General features: G+C 38.9%; 1 protein-coding gene across 6 annotated transcripts in view; it reads right to left on the reverse strand.

Moving 5' to 3' along the window:
• The window catches only part of LARGE1 (LARGE xylosyl- and glucuronyltransferase 1), a 266932-nt gene that overhangs the window by 135254 nt on the left and 113542 nt on the right, over positions 1 to 18136 (reverse strand). For all 6 annotated transcript variants that reach the window (XM_068191098.1, XM_068191096.1, XM_068191097.1 and 3 more), the window contains one exon: positions 3237 to 3538. In XM_068191098.1, the coding sequence (XP_068047199.1) occupies positions 3237 to 3538 (302 nt within the window). The remainder of the gene's footprint in view (positions 1 to 3236; positions 3539 to 18136) is intronic.

Raw genomic sequence — 18136 nt, forward strand, 5'->3', positions numbered from 1 at the left:
GCTGCAAGAGTCTCGACTCAGGTTATTCACTGGAGATGCTTTTGAATAATGTAACTGATTGCAGCAACAAACTAAATGACAATACACCTGATGATACAGAGTCAATGAATTCTTCCTCTGTTTATACACAGAGATAAGGAGAGGTAATCAAAACACTGTGGAAGTTCATCACAACATTCTCCCTACAGGCTAAGGATCAGAGACACCAACTGAACTATTTTTAATTGTAAATAGTTTAGGAAGCACTCAGGTGTAGGTGCTTCAAGGCACTTAAGAAAGCTAAGCTTCTTCAGAAAAGGGAGTTTAAGTCATACCAAGGTGCATGCTAACGTAGCTCAAAACTCTTACCTCAGCCACTATAGACCAGGAAAAACCTGTTTCTAAATGCAGTATTTCATGTTCTAGGATAGTATTAATGTGACGAAAATATCCAAAACCACACAAAGAACTGGGCCCCAGATCCATACCGATGAGGAGTATACAGTGCCTAGATGAGCATATATAATAATTTTTCCTTCTTGGGCTACTTTTTGGAATGATGAAATAATGAGTTTTGAAAACCTGTATTAGTCCTTAGAGTTAAAAATAATCTTTGGTAAGACATTTCATACCTCAGTAATTTTCCAGTAGGCTTTCCATTGTAGATATTTAATCCTTCATAAATAATTGTTGACTGTGATTAAGAGATATTACAAGTATGTTACAAAATATTTGTGTTTGTTTCCAGGTTGTGTTTTTTTTTTCCCAGTGGCAGATAACTCTTCTTTACATGTGTTACACTGCTGATGTTAGTGAGGATCTGTTCTTGATGGCTGTGGAGCACTACACACTTTAGCCTACTGAACAACACTGTTGAGAACAGGAACAATACAAATATGCCTCTAAAAATGCTTCAAATGTTAAGTATCTTGCTAAGCCACTAAATGCTATACTGCTAATTATCAATTTTGTAATATATAATCTCTTTCAAAAATATTTATAAATACAGAATTCAAGTAAATGCTCGGTTTAGGGAGGCACAAGCTGGAAACATACTGGGATAACACTAAGAAAAAGGCATACAATTTTGTTAACTTTCACGGGCATTATACTCTCCTTCTGAAGACTGTTGTTAGTGCTGACACCTGTGTAAGGACTATGCTTACTTGTACTTCCAAGGTTTGTGTTCAAATGGTCTGCTACTGGGAAGGCATGATGGGCATCTGCTCGCTCAAGGGAGAAGCCCCTTGTCTGTGTGTCTGATTTTTTTCTTGCAGTACAATGCTGATCCATTTTAAAGTATCAGAAGAGCTCTCCTGTGATACAAGAGTAGGAAGCTGTGGCTGGAATGCAACAAACTCACAGCTATTTGATATAGATCACAATTAATATCACTGATTATACTTTATCAGAGATTTAATGTTCATTCATTGTAACTGCATTTTCAAACGTTTTAATCACCATTAAAGACCATCCCAAATTAGACTGTGAAATGTTATCGCCAGTAAATCTCTAAGAACAGACTCAATGAAATGAACAACCCATTCCTGGCACTCTTATCCTCCACCAGAGCAAGAGTCTTCTTCTTAAGAACCCTTGTTTCTCACTACCCAATTTGTCGACTCTTGCTGTGATATATTCCAGGGACATAAGCTAAAAAAAATTTGTTTACACATCTGAAACACAGAAAGTAACCAGAGAATGAAAGGCATCAAGATGCTCCTCACACAAACACAGGACAAGAATCTACACTAACAGGATAAATGATGAGACCCTTAGCAAACCTGGCAATAGGGAAGTTTCATTTTTAACTTCCATTGCTGTAACTGAGTTACTGAGTGAATTCCTTAAGAGAAGAGTAAGAAGTTATTCTGAGATCAAGATGGCGTGCAGTGAGATAGAGGGATGGCAAATAATGTGAGATTTTGTATGTTATACAAGCATTGCCTCCAGCAGAGTGCTAAACCCCACTGAACAAATAAACTCATGGACAAAACACATTATAAACTGTAAGGTCACTTAAACTATCCCTACTTTAAGCTATTATTATTTTTGGGTCCTAGACTGGTTGGTACATTGAACAACCAAGAACTGAGATTCAGCTCATCACTCCTTAATTTAATAATAAGGGAAAAGTGAGGTTTGCTGATTGATGGCCTGATTAAAAGGAATGCCAAAAATCGCACAGTGAGGAAAATCAGGTCCTCATTATGTGGAGGAGGGAAAATGAAAAACAAAAACCTCCTTTTCCCTCTCCTTACAATAATGTTGCTTCCTTTTTTCTACATTGATGGACAAAGATATCCAACTGGAAAGCAGTAGTTCATCTACAAACTGTATTTGATATTTTCTCATTGAATAGAATTTATATGAAGAGATAATTAGAATTTCTTTTTCCCCTCACACTAATTTTCTTTCAACTTTTGTCTTCCAAGTGGCAGCAAGCAAGATAAAAGGTGATACGGTATTACCCTCTTTGTAGAAATAAATGGAGGAAGTTCTTTTTGATAACTTCATCAGCTGGGATTGGCACAAGGCCTTTAAGTGAGACTTTCTGTTCTGGATCTATCCATACTTGGACCTGTTATCAATCAGACATCTCACAACTAAGTACCTGGATGACATCCACAGAAGTACTGACATAAAATGGGGAAAACCAAATGAGACCAACCACACCAAAACTGTCTCGGAAGGAGATTGCCCGTGCCCTGCAGCCAAGCACACTGTTAGTGTATGGCTCACACAAAGCACCTGCTCCCACAGTAACGTCCAGATCTACTCCTCAAAGTGACTCAAAAGCACAGGCTGGCACCATGAGCCACGATTTAACTAATCATGAACCCTGAACTGTTTCAATACAGGCACAGAAACAAAGAAGGCTTTTCTAAGCACTCTGGAGTCATTATTATTTAAAATACACGGGGTCAGTTCGCCACAGGTCTTTATCTGCAGAGCTGTAGTGAAGTCAGCTAGAAGCAATGCTTTTATTTTTTATATCAGGTTTGGAGACACAAGAACGAAAAAGACAAAAAGCTGTGATGAAATAATAACTCAGAAGATATTCTGATAACAAATGTATTTAAAGTTTTTTTTTTAAAGAATAATAAAAAAATTATCTGAGAAGTTGCATGCAGCAGACCTTTAAAAGGCTGGTTTTGGAGAAAAGGTTTCAGAGGAAGGAAACGGGGATCTGCAATGTCCTTAAAGGACCACATGTACCAAGCTTTGTTTCCAGCACGTTTCTTTGGTATATTTACCTCACACTTTTCCACCACGGGCTGCTGGCCGCACTCGGAGCTGTTCCCTGCCACGATGCCAGCCCGCAGGCTCTCGCTGTCGCCCGTGCCCTCCTCCATGGAGTACGTTTTGGAGTGGTTGCCGCGGTGGTGCGCGGGGCCCCGGCTCTGCACCAGGCTGAGCTGCTTGCGTAGCACGCGGTTCTCCTCCTCCACCTCCCGCACGCGCACCTCCAGGCTCTCGCGCTCCCGCTGGCTCGACGCCGTGTACCGAGGGCTATGGGGCTGTGACTCCAGTGGGGACAAAGACACCGGCTTCCCATCTGCACCACAAAGAAACAGAGCACTTGTGTCAGAACACACCAGCTGCATCTTCCTTTAATGTTGGTGTTGTGAGGCAAAGACGCGCTTCAAATACAGCCATGTTTTATGCAGACTTGGCTCTCCCAAGCCATGCTTAAGTGCGCGGTAAACTTTGACAAATACTGAGTTCTATGAGCTACAGGTCCTACTAACTTTCAAACCACACCAAAAGATAATCATGTGTTTCTTTGTTCTCATAGGGCAGCCTGCCAGTCTCTAGTCTGGGAAGACAGTCAAGAACATGAGGATTTAATTCAAAGACAATTAATATACAGTTAAATACATTTTAGAAATGTACGCGAGATGAAATAATTTTCCTATTCCCACTTCCTCCACAGTCAAATGACAGCATTTTGGCAACCATTTTGTGCCAAACAGTAGCCCCAGCTGATTCACATGTGTGGAACAGATGGGTTTTATTCAGCAACATAGTATTATGTGCTTGCTGAAAAATAAGAGGTTCAGGACAGAAGTGTTCAATACACATGTGGGCCAAATTCTGGAAAGTATTTTGGCTTAAAAAGACTCAATGGAACTTTGAAAAAAAGTAAGTTCAATGCAACATCTTCAACTAAAACAGCTCAAAAATGTTCAATCAAAATCAAACTGAAGCAAAGCAAAAGAAAGTAAGAGTTATCCACAGTGCCATAATTAGCAAGAAATTCTTTTGCAGTGATGATAGGTGAGTATCTTATACTAAAGTATTTCTCTGATGTAACTTTCTACTTGCATGTATTAAATCACAGAATTATAGAACTGTAAGGTTGAAAAAAACCTCTAAGGTCATTGAGTCCAACTGTTAATCCAGAACCAACATGTTCACCATTAAAACACATCCATGGTTTTTGAACACTTCCAGGGACTGTGATTTTACCATTTGCTTGACCAGCCTGTTCCAGTGCCTGACCACCTTTGCCATTATGTCATTTTCTCCTAATATTCAACAAAATCTACTGTGGCACAACTCAAAGTCATTTAATCTCATCCTGTCACTTGTTGCCTGTAAAAAGAGGACGACCCTCACTTGGCTACACTCTCCTTTCAGGCAGTTTTAGAGAGCAATAACGTCTCCCATTTTCTCCAGGGAAACCCCCCCCAGCTGCCTCAGTTTCTCTTCATGGGACTTGTGCTCCACACCCTTCCTCAGCTTTACAGCTCTTCTCTGGACATGCTCCAGCACCTCAATATCCAGAACTGAACGCAGGATTCAAGGTGTGACCTCATCAGTGCCAAGTACAGGGACATGTTTGCTATTTAATGATTTTTCCAGTGCACAGACACCCACTCATTTTATCAAACAAGTAATAGCCTGAGTGGTTTATAAAATGGAAACCATGCAGTTATTGCTTAGAAGTTCTCCCTAACTAGTACATTTTTCACCTACCGACTCAAAACTCTCTGCTATAAAGACTTGTTCATTGCTTGTTTTTTTTCCATTGTTTCACATTTACATGAATGATGAGCAGTCCTCTAAACTGACTTCATGAAAAAAAACTGGTATGGAAATCAAATCCTCAATTCTAATTTACATTGTTGTGTTATACAGGTATACACACTTCCTGTTATGCATATAAATCATTATCTTGATTTTTATCTCCATTTGGATAGAATATCTTGCATTTTCTTGCAGGCTATCTTCTACAAAAATATTTTTAATTTATTAATTTATCATTGGCAAAGGTTATGGATAAATCTGAGACTGAAAAATATCTCAAGACAAATTCTGGAGTTTGGCCAGCTACTGACATCTTGAAACTCGAATGCTCCAGCAAATAGTTATTAAAATGTAATGAGATATTTGATAAGCCTGAAAATAATGAGTGCAGCAATAGAGAAATATCAACACAAAGGACAGAGCCATGCTACAATTAGACATGCAATAGAATACTGAGTTATCTTTCTCCACCAAGCTTGGAGGGCCTGGAACTGAAGTTGTGTTATTTCTCAGCTGCTGATACTCATGCTAAGAAAACTAAGACTCATTTGGTTGTGATTCCATTGCTTCCCCATTACTGGACTGCAGAAGTGTATTGTGTAGACACTCTCAGATAAAAAGAACAACAGCACCTTTGCTCACCCACAGAACAACCAACCTGTGTTATCATCAGATACACAATTACACTGCAAATCTAGCCAAAGAGTTCATTGGCTATCTTAACTCCTCACCTGGTGAATATCCAGCTGACACAATGTTAACTCATCACTTCCTGTCTTTGTCACTGAATTCTGCCAGCTTCAAATAATTACCAGAAAAGGTAGCAAGATATGGAAATGAATCTCAGAACAACATTCATCAAAATTTCAAACTATGGAAAAAAATTAAACATAACTTTAACTATTCTAATAGTTAGACATAAATCAATAGATCCTAAATGCTGCTTTGTCAAAATTAAAACTTTAAAAGTTTTTCTTATCTTTTAGAAAATGTTATTATTTTATACTTCTGAACCATTGTAGGTATACTGATCAGAAAAGTTCAACTGTTTCTACATAGTATTTAGAAGAAACAGCATAGTCTGAGAAAGGGACTGAAAAAAAATATCACCTCACTGCCTCAGACTGAAGTTGCAGAAGTTAATGAGACCAGCTCAGTGCTTATGAAACCTTGGCTTTAAATGCCATTAACTCCACTACTGTTCTCTCAGTAGCAATTATTTCTGCTGGTATGTAAAAGGAGTAAGGAAATCCTCTCAGGAATTAAACAACTAGCTAGGCTCTTCATCTGAAATGTACAACTAGCTGAAATGCATTCATTTACTACAGAAATTATCTATGTTTTATTACAAGTTGATAAGATATTTTCTGGAATGATCTCTTCAGGGCTCATACAGCTGGACAAGTCATGTTTTGTTACTAATACTGCTCACTATTCTCAGGTGTATCATGTACTTGGTATATTTTCACATCCCGACTCTCTGCTGCAAATGACAATGTGACAATTCTAGGACTCAGGTGAAATAAAAGTTTAAAACCAAACGTGAACAGAGTTTGATCTTAATACTCAGAAATAAAGTAATATTTTTAATAAATTCAGAGATTGTGTAACTCACAATTTTTTCACATCTGAGGCCGGCAAGGCTAGTTGCAAGATACTATTTGATTTAGTTCTGTGTTTCATCTCCCTTCTGAAGAAGTAAGTGCATTAATGTTAGGGACCACTGATGTTTCATTGTGTGTGTTCCTTGGCAGAAGAGTTAAACTGATTGCACTGCACTTGAATTTTATAGTTTATAGTAACTGGCAGAATGCTCAGAGCTGGTGTCTAAGCACTTTTTACCTAATCTAAATCAAAATAAAATAACGTAACACATAACATGGCCTGTGTGACTCTGGGACTGAAGATGTCCCAGGGAGCACTACAAGGAACATTACTGTGCTCTGAAGCAAGTAGTGCACTTTTGAATGGTGTAATAAATAATAATAAAGCTATTTTTTTTATTCTTCTTTTGGGGTTATTGCTCTATTTTTGAACTTTGGCAGTTTCAGATTTAATATTTTTTCCTGTGTCAAGACTTTTACTTCAGACTTGTGCTAATGCAACTGTACCTAAGACCTGCAAAATTCCACTGTCCACAAAACAAAACCCAAACACAACGCTGAATAATTATTTCATGGATGACAGCAATCAATGACTTATCATCACACTAGGTCCAACAATTCAGAAAACTTGACAATACGTAAGTTATGAATTCTATGGATTACTGAATGTTTCTGCATATATGAAATCATCTGGATTTAAGGTAACAGATTTCATTAATACTTATTAAGCAGCATGCTTAGGACACTGGACAAAATATAGTAATTGGAAAGCAATCCAGCATAATTCATTTGAACGGAAAAGGACTGAACCAGTGGCACTTTCTTTCTTACATACAGAACTTAAAGAATAGGCATTAAAGCCAAGTTCCCTGTTTTGTAGTTACCAGACTTGGGAGAGGTGACACTGAAAAGGACCCAGTGTCATTGGAAAGTTACCAGGGAAAGAGCCATAGAGAAAAAGAACATTTATCCAAGGGTTAACTGGGTAAGGGAGAAAGAAGCAGAGTGTAGGAAAGCAAAATTTTCTCTGATTCAGAGAAAAAAAGTGCAGAAGCAGGGATTGCAAGCTTTTCAGACAACCCTGATCTGAACTAAAATGCTTACAAATTGCGTTAGGAACTAAGGTCCATAAAATTATGAAGCATGTTTTGGGAGGGTTTTTAAAAACTTTTAACATTTAGTTTGCTAGAAAGCACAAACTACTTGTGTTTTGGCATCTTTACATGGCCTAGAGGTTTATATATGTTTCAGCTCTTACTCATCCCCTGCCTAATAGCATGCAATGCCTCTAAAATGAACTAACTAATGGCAGTGAACCAGTGAACTCTAGGCTGCTTCTTAGGTAAGAGGAAGTTATGCTGCCCAGAGACAGTGTTTCAGTCTGACTACAGATACAAGATACCCCTCCATTTCACATTATCTGTGCCCACTCTGAAGATTAGCAGCATTAAAAATTTTAACCAAAAGCCAGTATTTTGCAGAAAGAAATGGGATAGCAGGCAACCATGCTCATTACTCTCCCCCTGATACAGCCTCAAAATCATTTCAAGTTCATTGCACAATTATTTTTTCCCACATCAAGACCATTGTGGAGAACTCCACGGACCTTAAGGGAAAAGAAAAATAAGACTGCAGTCAGAACTACAGAGACACAAAAGCCTGGTGTAAGCAGATAAACTATCCCTTCTGTTCTGGAGTTCTAGCTCAGCATTACTCGCCCAACACCTTAGTACTCCAGCACTTCTGCTCAGCTGGCTGCTCTGCTAGGTCCTGGCTATCTGGGCAGCTATTGAATGAAGTCCTTTCTGCTGACATTTTGGTACTTTAGATATGTGTCTCCATGAGTAGGTGCTAAGGCACCACAAAGTGCCTATTCTCATACTTACCAATTTTTTTTTCTCCAACAACTTTTTGTGAAACACTGCAGTGTGATCTCAGCTGGAAGCAGAAAACCTTGCCCAAATAACCATTTCATCAGTGAAACATAGACCAAGCAATTTAACTCAGGTCTATGAGCACAGAACGTCTTCATCCTAACACAGTATGAAACAATTACAAGCTGATGCTTTTCACGTGTCAGAGGTAGGAACTTGTAATGCTGAAAGATGTCACAGTAAGTGCACTGAAGGCTGATGTCCACTTGACAGAGACAGCACAAGAATAACATCCAAGCCTTTTCATACAGTCCAAACAAGTTTCCTCAGCTCAGACAGAAGAACTTCTCCCATCACTATTAAGTGCTTCTCAGGATTCGGCATGGACAACATCTATGTTAAATTACATGTTATTTAGTTAGGAGAGACTGTTTGCACTGGAGATGCCAATCAACAACCAGGCTTGGACTTAGTCAATACTAATCACACTTAAGAACTTCAGCAAGTTCTTTAAATACTGAATTTGTGTTCAATTCCACTGCTGTTAAGGGTACTTAAGAACACATTAACATGGTTTATTGAACCCAAACCTGAACCATTTAATTCCACTGAAGGTCAGCCTTACTTAAAGACTCACATTATTGCCTGATGTTCATATACAGGGAAATTATTTTCTCAATGTCCTTTCCTTGAACAAAATAGCCCTCTACAAGCAGTGGATTCAGAAATTAAATATATCATACAAAAAAAACCCTTCACCCACAGAACACCAGACTTGCAAAGTGCATTGAGTTTGCTTGGCCAGGTTTTGACAGCACAGGGGCTCCAGGGGTGGCCTCTGTGTGAGGCTCCTGGAAGCTTTCACCATGTCCTAGAGAGCCAATGCCAGATGGCTCCAAGATGGACCTGCTGCTGGCCAAGGCTGAGCCTATCACAAACACTGGTCAGCTATGGGGCGACCACAAAGAAGGGGTAAGAAGTTACTACACAGAATCAATTGTAGCCAGAGAGGAGAGGAGTGAGAATACAAGAGAGAACAACTTTGCAGGTACCAAGGTGAGTGCAGAAGGGAGGTGCTCTAGGTACCAGAGCTAAGATTTCCCTGCAGCTGTGGGAAGACCGTTGTGAGGCAGATGTGCCACTGCAGTCCATGGAGGTCCACAGGTCCATGTGGATGCCCATATGCTGAGCAAGTGGATGCCCAAGGGAAGCTGTAACCCTGTGGGGAAGCCCACCCTGGAGCAGGCTTGCTGGTGGGATTTATGACAGGGTGTCACTCTGGAGCAGTGTGTTGGTGAAGGACTGCACCCCATGGAAGGGACCCATGCTGCAATAATTCATTAACAACTGCAGCCCATGGGAAGGACCCTCTTGGAAAAACTTTGTGGAGGACCATCTCCCATGGGAGGGACTCCACACACTGAAGCAGGGGAAGAGTGTGAGGAGCAAGGAGACCACATTTAATGAACTGACCACAACCCCCGTTCCCTGTTTTCCTGTACCGTTACAAGAAGAAGGAAGAGAAAATCAGGAATAAATTTAATTTGGGAAGAAGGTGGAAAATAAAGTGGGTTTTTTAGATTGAGTTTTATTTCTCATTACCCTACTGTCATTTGACCGGTAATAAATAAAATTAATTTTCCTGAGTTGAGTCTGTTTTGCCTGTGACAGTAATTGGTGACTGACCTCTTTCTGTTCTTGTCTTGACCCATGAGCTCCTCATTATATTTTCTCTCCCCTGTGCAGCTGAAGAGGGAAAATGATAGAGCAGCTTTGGTGGGCACTTGTTGTTCAGCCAGGGTCAAGCATCCACTGAAGTCAAACACTTAAAAGTTTGGAAATGTGAGAATCATGGTCTCCTGTTCAATCTTTACTGTCATTCCCTTGTGTCTGCTGACAGGATCATTACCTGCATGATCACCACTTTATTTCCAAAGAATATCAGCATCACTGTGTGCATAGGATGGATGGTGATCACAGCTATTTAGCAGGTTGTTTCAGCTCATCATTCTCTTTGTGACCACACATACCTATACTGCTATGAAAAAAAGACTTATTTATTCCCTCACTGGCCTATGATATTCATTACTATGCATCTCAGCACAGCACAGGGATCAGTGACATCTTTTTAAAAAGTTATTTAAAGGAAAGGTGGTAGGTACTATCAGTCCTGCTTTTACAGTCAAGCAAGAAGTTGTGGAGTCCTTAACACTCACAGAAAATACCATTTTCGGATGCACAGCTGAGATCGGTCTGATACAGTTTTTCAACATTATAATCACCTTTTCTGCACTCCAGTTTTTCAGAGAACAGCTACATATGCAACAGGTATGAGCTTAACATTTCTGTCATGCAGGAGTCTGCAAGTTGGAAATCCAGGAAATGGGGGGAAATGTACTTAGCAGCCACTTGCAATAGCATTGTTTTATGAACACCATGTAATGAACTCGGTGGTAGAGATAGAAACAACTCCTCAGGGCAAATTTGATTTAATAAATTAGAAAGTTGTCCCCTGCCTTGTTCATGACACAACTTCCAGTCTCTTAAATTAACTAAATGGAGTAGTTCAAGAACAACTTTCTCTGCATTGCTGCATTTGCTCTGCAGGCAAAATGGGGAAGGGGTTGTGTTTCAGAAAGGGTTTGCAGTTGCACCATCAATGATGGCATCGTGCAGAGAGCTATTTATGTGCTGGCTGAGCAAATGCAATTCTAATAGGGATTCTCTAATAGGGATGGTAAACAGTAAAAGACACCAGGTAAAGAAAAAGCATGAAGCAACAGAATGCAGGAAGAAATAGGGAAAGAAAATCCAAACATAAACATCCTTCTTGGAAACAGATGTGACTTTTTTAAAGTAATTTGTTTTTTCAAAAGAAATATTGGCTCATTAGCTAGTTATGAATGTTGGCTTATTAGCATATTCAAAACAAGGGCCCATAAGTCTCAAAACATTTGCTCATTTCCTTGTCTAGAACAAAGTAACTTGTTCGTTTGTTTTTCTCATTCTTTCTTTCCCTGTTTTGCATTGCCGTGGCAATATATATGCCTCTTCAAGAAAAGGACTAAAAATAACATTTCCCTCCTTTCCACTGGCACCAGAGATGCAAGAAAATAATATCTTATCAGAGCGAGCACTGAGGGAAAATAAGATTTTATCAGGGACTTGGCTTGACAAAGATAACATGTTATCAAGAGGGGAACTTGGCAAAGATAAGACATTATCAATATCAGGAGTAAAGCCTGGGGAAAATAATGTCTTAATACCTATTAGATTCTAAATAAGCCATCTGTGCACTTGACAAATTGTTATTTTCTCCAAGTCCCATTCCTGTAAAGATGTTGATTTCTTTGGCAAACCACTTCTTTAGCAGTTGGGAAGCGGGGGAGAGAGAGCAGAAAAGGAAGCTCCATCTCCCCAAAGGTAGAGGGGTATTCTCTTTCTGCTCAAAAGCTTTGCAGGCAGGTCAAGACTTCCAACGTGACAGCCAGAAAGACTCACATGTGTAGACACTGAAGGTGTATTACAAGGAAACCCCCTACAACAACACTCAACAAGCACACTGCAGAGCACCCCGTGACAGGAGGAGAGGGTCAATGCCCCTTCTGTCTTCTGACCATGCTACCAGGCCCTGAAGTGTTGCCCATAGAGGTTTTGGCAAACACACTTCTCCACAGAAGCAATGCCTGGTTATCCCTTAGCAGGGACTTTTTGTCATAAACAACCTCATCACAATTAGCAGTATACACGTGGGGTACAAATAAATGAGCTCTTTTAGGTCAGTTACAGACATAAATCCCCGTTCGGTTAGAGGTTACCGTTCCCACAGCTTAAGCTGACCCAGAGGGTCACACAGAGCTTCTCACCTCCTGCAGTGCAACACATCCAACTCAGCTTAAGCTGGTCTCAGCCAGCCCAATTGCCTCTGCCCTGAAGCATTCCTCTCTACCACCTCCACGACAACCACTGCCTGGTGGATGCCTGTGCCCTGAAGCTGAAACCTTCTGCAACTCAATTATAAATCTTTAGCGTTTCAATCTGGATGAATTTAAATAAATTGTGGCAGCTCCTGGAAAATGAGAAATCCAATTCATAGTAGGATGGACTACTAAACGCCTTAAATGGCAGAATGTGGGTGAATGCCACTGGTTATTCATAGGAATGGGCAAGCAGGGAATAATTAGAAGGGAAGCTGTGGAGGGCCTGTAGGAGTGTGATGTGAATAATAAAGCACACTTAGGAAAAGGCATATGAATGATATCTGCAGGGTAAGTATTTGTAGCCAGCTGAATTTCCCTGGTGTACAGCAGGAGTGGGAGGGAAAACAATGGGATTTGTTAATCTGAAAATTTCCTATGGAGAAGCAGCATCTCTTTTTTCATTAACCACTTGGATATCTTTCACCCAGATATTCTTCTCTGTTCAGGTGTGAGCTTTGTGTTAAGGTGACTACTGGCCCTGGTATAGCAGAATGTGTAATCAGCAGCAGGCAGCCATTACAGCTCTCTGAGGTAAAGCATGTGCCCAAAAGTGTCACTGCAGCTGCATACAGTACCGTGACTATCATTCATGGCATGGAATGTAAAAGACTGGAGCTACTCTATGTTGGCTCCTATTCAGTAATAAAATATGGAAGGGGAAAGGAAGGGGAAAAGCCTAAAATACACCATTTTACAGTGTTTTTGAAAAGGATAGAAAGTACAAGAAATAAGTACATACAAGCTTAGAAAAAAAAAAATATATGTTTCTACAATTGCCACAGTAACCACAAGCTAGAGACAAGCATGCTCAATGCAAACCTAGTAGTAGTTAATTCCAATTCTGTTGCTGGTGATTAGCCTCAGCTGCTCATCAATAGAGGCTCCAGCTGATAATTATTAAGTTAAACTTCTGAGCAGAATTTGCATATGTAAAGCAGGCTTTCTCTGCTGAAGCAACAATGGATGCTATAATGCATTTCCTGATTGTACAGCTCATGGATTTGGGGAACCTGGGCAAAAGAGTCTGCTTTGCATATCCTTCCTCACCCTCATCAGGCCAACCATTCAGAAAAAATGCACTTGCACACACTGGCATCTACAAGCTACAGTGGAAAACATTCCTAACCCTGCACAAGAGGGAAGAATTCATTTCAACCAGAATAAGAATAATACAAAAGACAGTTTTGCACATTCCTCCAAACATTTACCTTAACTTCCTTACAACCTAAAAACATGCAACAACTGGTCTGTGACAAGGTAGCCTGGTCACTTTTAAAGACACACAGTAACTCCAGATTTGGTCCATTAGCTCCCACTGACCTCCAGATGCAGTGGAAAATTCAGCATCAATATGTGATTCTCTGTTAAGCTTCTTCTCATATTACTTCCTCCAGGTCAGAATTTCATTTCCTGAATGTGATACTCAGTCATCAGTAATAGCCATGCCCCCCTGATTACCTGCAGTGTCAAGAATACAGATAAACATACACCATGCCTAGATTACATTTATCTCTTCAGTTCTCCACGTTTTCATAATTCCATGACTGATAACGCATGCCCAGAATTGCTTAATACCCATGGAGTTCAGAGGCACATTCTTTAGGGATAAGGAAACGTGAAAAGGAATTGGGAAGACTTTTCTGGAATCTATAACACAGCTACCTGTGCCTCCATGTAGCTACCCTATCACTTTGGTTTGAGTCTATTGTAGGGTTACTATTAATAGACCTGAATGGTTTCTTTATCAGACAACAACGAATAGTAAAGCAAAAAATCTATTTATTTGACAATAAAAAAATATAAAGCAAAAGTAAACCAGAAGTTTGTCTTTAGGTAAACATGGGAGATGGGCTGAAAAAGGCAGATCTAAGGCAATGCAGGTTGTCAGCCTCTTGGAAAGCCACTCTTTTTTAAGTAATGGTTTAAAACTTAGTTAATAGTAAAATTTGTGTGCTTTGCTGGAAGTCACCTGGTAGCAGTGTTACACACTATCTCAATAACAGACTTTCAGCACATAAACAGAAATGCTGCAGTATTAGTTCAGGCTGGTTGGTGATGCTGAAACCTGGTCAAAAGCTTGTTATATCCCTTAATCTCTCTTGGCACAGAGATGCCATCGGAGAACCATGTGCAGGTATTTTGATTGAGGCTGCTGAAAAAGGAGACTGTCTGAACACTGAGCATCAAGGATTGTTCAAGGATAAAGAAGTAAAAAAAAAAAAAAAAACAAATTTTGCACCACAGCATTTCTTCCTTAATAGTACTAGGATCTGTAAAAACCTTTAAATCTTATAGAGCTCAAGCCAACAACAACAGATATTACCACACATACATAAAATCAAGTAGCAAAGAAAAAAAAATTCAGATCAGTGATTGCTCTTCTTTATAAATGTATCTAAAGATTACACAAGCAAACATCAGTGTTATTTGTCTGATGACATAACACTGCAAATGTTATTAATATCTTTCAGTATTGAGTCTTTTCTCCCCACACATTCTCAGCACTTCATTTACTGCAACTGTCAATTCAGCCACTTCAGTCCCAAAGAAAAATGAAGGGAAAATGCAAATAACTGCATGTTCAGGACACATGAAGGCTGATCAGTGTTATGACATTTATCTTCACTAATGAAAAGAGATAAAATAACTCAGGAGTTAGTTTCCTGTCCTCCTCATGAAGAAAAATGTCATACCAGATCATCATGTACTATGTAAAGCAAAATTGCTACCACACTTTGCAGAGGAAAGAAATATCTCAGCAGTGATACAGATGATAGGTTACATGTCATGGCTATGACATCAAAAATGAAACACACATTGCGTTAAAAGAGTAGATGCAAAAATCAGTCATGGTAGAAGAAATACCCCCACAACAACAGTACATAAATTAGCTAAGGGCAGCTAGTTAGATTATTTGCAAAAGTTAAAGTTGTATTAAATAGCAATGAGTTGTTCATGGAAGTCTACAGTGCTTTCAGAATTAGCTTCAGTGTGACCAAGTATCTATCCAAGGCTACAACAAATTTCTGGTGATCAGACTCTATTGACATGTAATATGGAACCTCTTTTTTACACTAACTTACACAACATTTACCTTTTTAAAAGTATTTAGCTTTAACATATTGGAAATGCTCTTTCTACAAAGATATACTAAGTTTCTAAGAACTGATTTTTTTATCAGATATATCTGATTGCTGTATCAGGTAGACAGAGATTAAATTTCTATCAGTGACCTAAGTTTCCTATAATACAGGAGGAAAATACTCTTTTTTATTACACTGTTGTTTTGTTACAAAAGTGAAGACACTGTATCAGAAACATAATCATGTTTCAAGTAAGCAAAAGGCAAAACTTGGTGACTGATGAAAACAAGCACAGGTCTAACACTGCATGATATGTGCATGCATGCAGCACGGTGGTGCTACTCATTTTTATCTTGCACCACAAATACACCCAGTGCTGTACTGTTTTAGGTCAGAATGTGGGCTATGTCCCCTGTGCCCCATCACAAACCTGCTGAGCTTCCTGTGAAGCAAGCAAAGGAGATTTTTCATTTTCAAGCAGCCAAAAGTTTATTAAGGTTACAAACAGCGAACTGGGAGCAAGACTTGGCTGTTCTGCTTACTAAGGGTTTGTCTTGTAACAGATGAGGGGTATTTTTTAAACTAATTCACATTTCTGCTGTGGTGCACAGAAACATCTTAATGCATGCTTAGGATCCTAAACAAGATTTCTAAAGAATACGCCTACTCTTGTGTATGGCAACACTGAGGTTAAGCCCCATTGACATACTTATTTACTATTATAAAATAAAGTTACCTTACTCAGTTAGAACAGTAGTGCTCAATATTGATAGGATTTGCATGTTTTTAAGTAAATATTTCCTTTTTTTTTTTTCTCAAATAGATCTCTAGTTTCCCAAGTTTTCATTACCTCCAGGAATTCCCCCCAAAAGTAGAACATGGTGTATGAGACCTCTTTAGTAAGTAGAGACAATGTAGGATTTTTAAGGATGCTTTTGTGAGGCAGACTGGATGCAGGGCCAATGGCCATCAACCCTTCTACACTGATATATATTAGCTAATTGATGTCTATGACAAGTTTCTGTGTTGGAGTAAAGGGAAGATGAAGGTGGAGACATTTACAAAAAATACAGTATTGTGTTGTGTCTAGACGTCAATTACAGTCCTACAATTGTTCTTTATTCTGTTGACAGATTTTCACTAAGTGTATCTCTCTATCTTCCTTTGTTAGTGTAATTATAGGTTTATTCACTTCTACCATTTGAAATATCTTTTATCTTAACATCTTTGCGGAAGAGCAGAGACTTGACCAAAATTGTTGCATATTGAAAAAACCCAAATTAACACACCTTATGCCTAAAGAAAAATCAAATATGGAAAAAACCAATAGATCAGTTACATAACAAAAATGCTGCAACTGTAAAAGTCCTTTAAAGGTCAAGCAAAAGAAGAAACAACATGCCTGGAAAATAGAAGAGAGAAAAAGGTGGCTACCTTTCTCACCTGCTCCCATCTCGTTTCAGGAAAAGGGAAGGATCTAAGCATTTTTAATTATATATTCCACATTAATTTGGGCTAATCTAGACATGGAAATCAGCTGTTAAGAACTGACATAGGATAAAGTTGAGGACTGAATGCTAAAGATCATTGCTTCCATCACCTTTATTTTCTCTCTAAGAACAGGCTGCTCCAATACATACCCTTAGGAAAATAAGGAATCATGGACTTCTCCCTTCTAAATTATGACCATCAACCAAAAAAAAAAAAACAAAGGCAGGCAACAGACTAAGAACACTTTATAGTCCTATTACTACCAAGTTTACTTTCTAAATCGTGCCTTTTTCTGGTCTTAACTATCATTAAAATAGTACAGATATTGAGTTATACCAGTCCTGACTTTATGCTTTCCTCTGAAGAGGATCCTGTATATCTAACATTATATAATATATAGCCTGTCCCTTATGGTAAAATTCCAACAGACAAGACATTAGAATGAGATTTCTTGTGTTTTGAGAGACAGTCTTTCCTCTCTTGAGAAAATGTAACTTCAACAGGCACATATTTAAAATTCACACTAGCACCTTTTATTAGCACCTTCTACAGAAATTATTTGGTTTCTTATTTGATGAGCACAAATATTTATTGTGAATTCCATCAGACAATGCTCTTCTTTCTTTTCTTGAATTGGACTGCATCCAATCAACAGGGAAAGCTGTATTAAAACTGTATTTAAAATCTTGCAATATTTTAGATTTATTGGGAAGTCAAATTTTGGAGCTACGTGAGAAAATATCAGGGCTATTTGCTTGCTTCTTTTGCATTAAGACCTTGCTTTCATCCCTGTAGCAGAAGCTGAAAAAACATCACCTATCATGATGAAAAAAATCAGAAGACAAAGCTTTTAAAAACTTATCATTTTAGATATAGTAAATTATGCCCCTTGAACACTTTGAAGTAACAATGCAAGATTTTTCTCAGGATTGTTCAAAGGCCTTATGCTCTACCATGACAGCAGATACGTCAGGTAGGATGGGTAAATGGAAGGGCCAGCACCTGTGACAAGTTTGTGACAGCTATGGGGCATTCATCAATTCAACCTAAGAAGAATTAAGAGAATCCTCAGAAGTGTCAGGCATCTAAAG

The sequence above is a fragment of the Anomalospiza imberbis genome, chromosome 5 (assembly GCF_031753505.1).
Source record: "Anomalospiza imberbis isolate Cuckoo-Finch-1a 21T00152 chromosome 5, ASM3175350v1, whole genome shotgun sequence".
NCBI lineage: Eukaryota > Metazoa > Chordata > Aves > Passeriformes > Viduidae > Anomalospiza > Anomalospiza imberbis.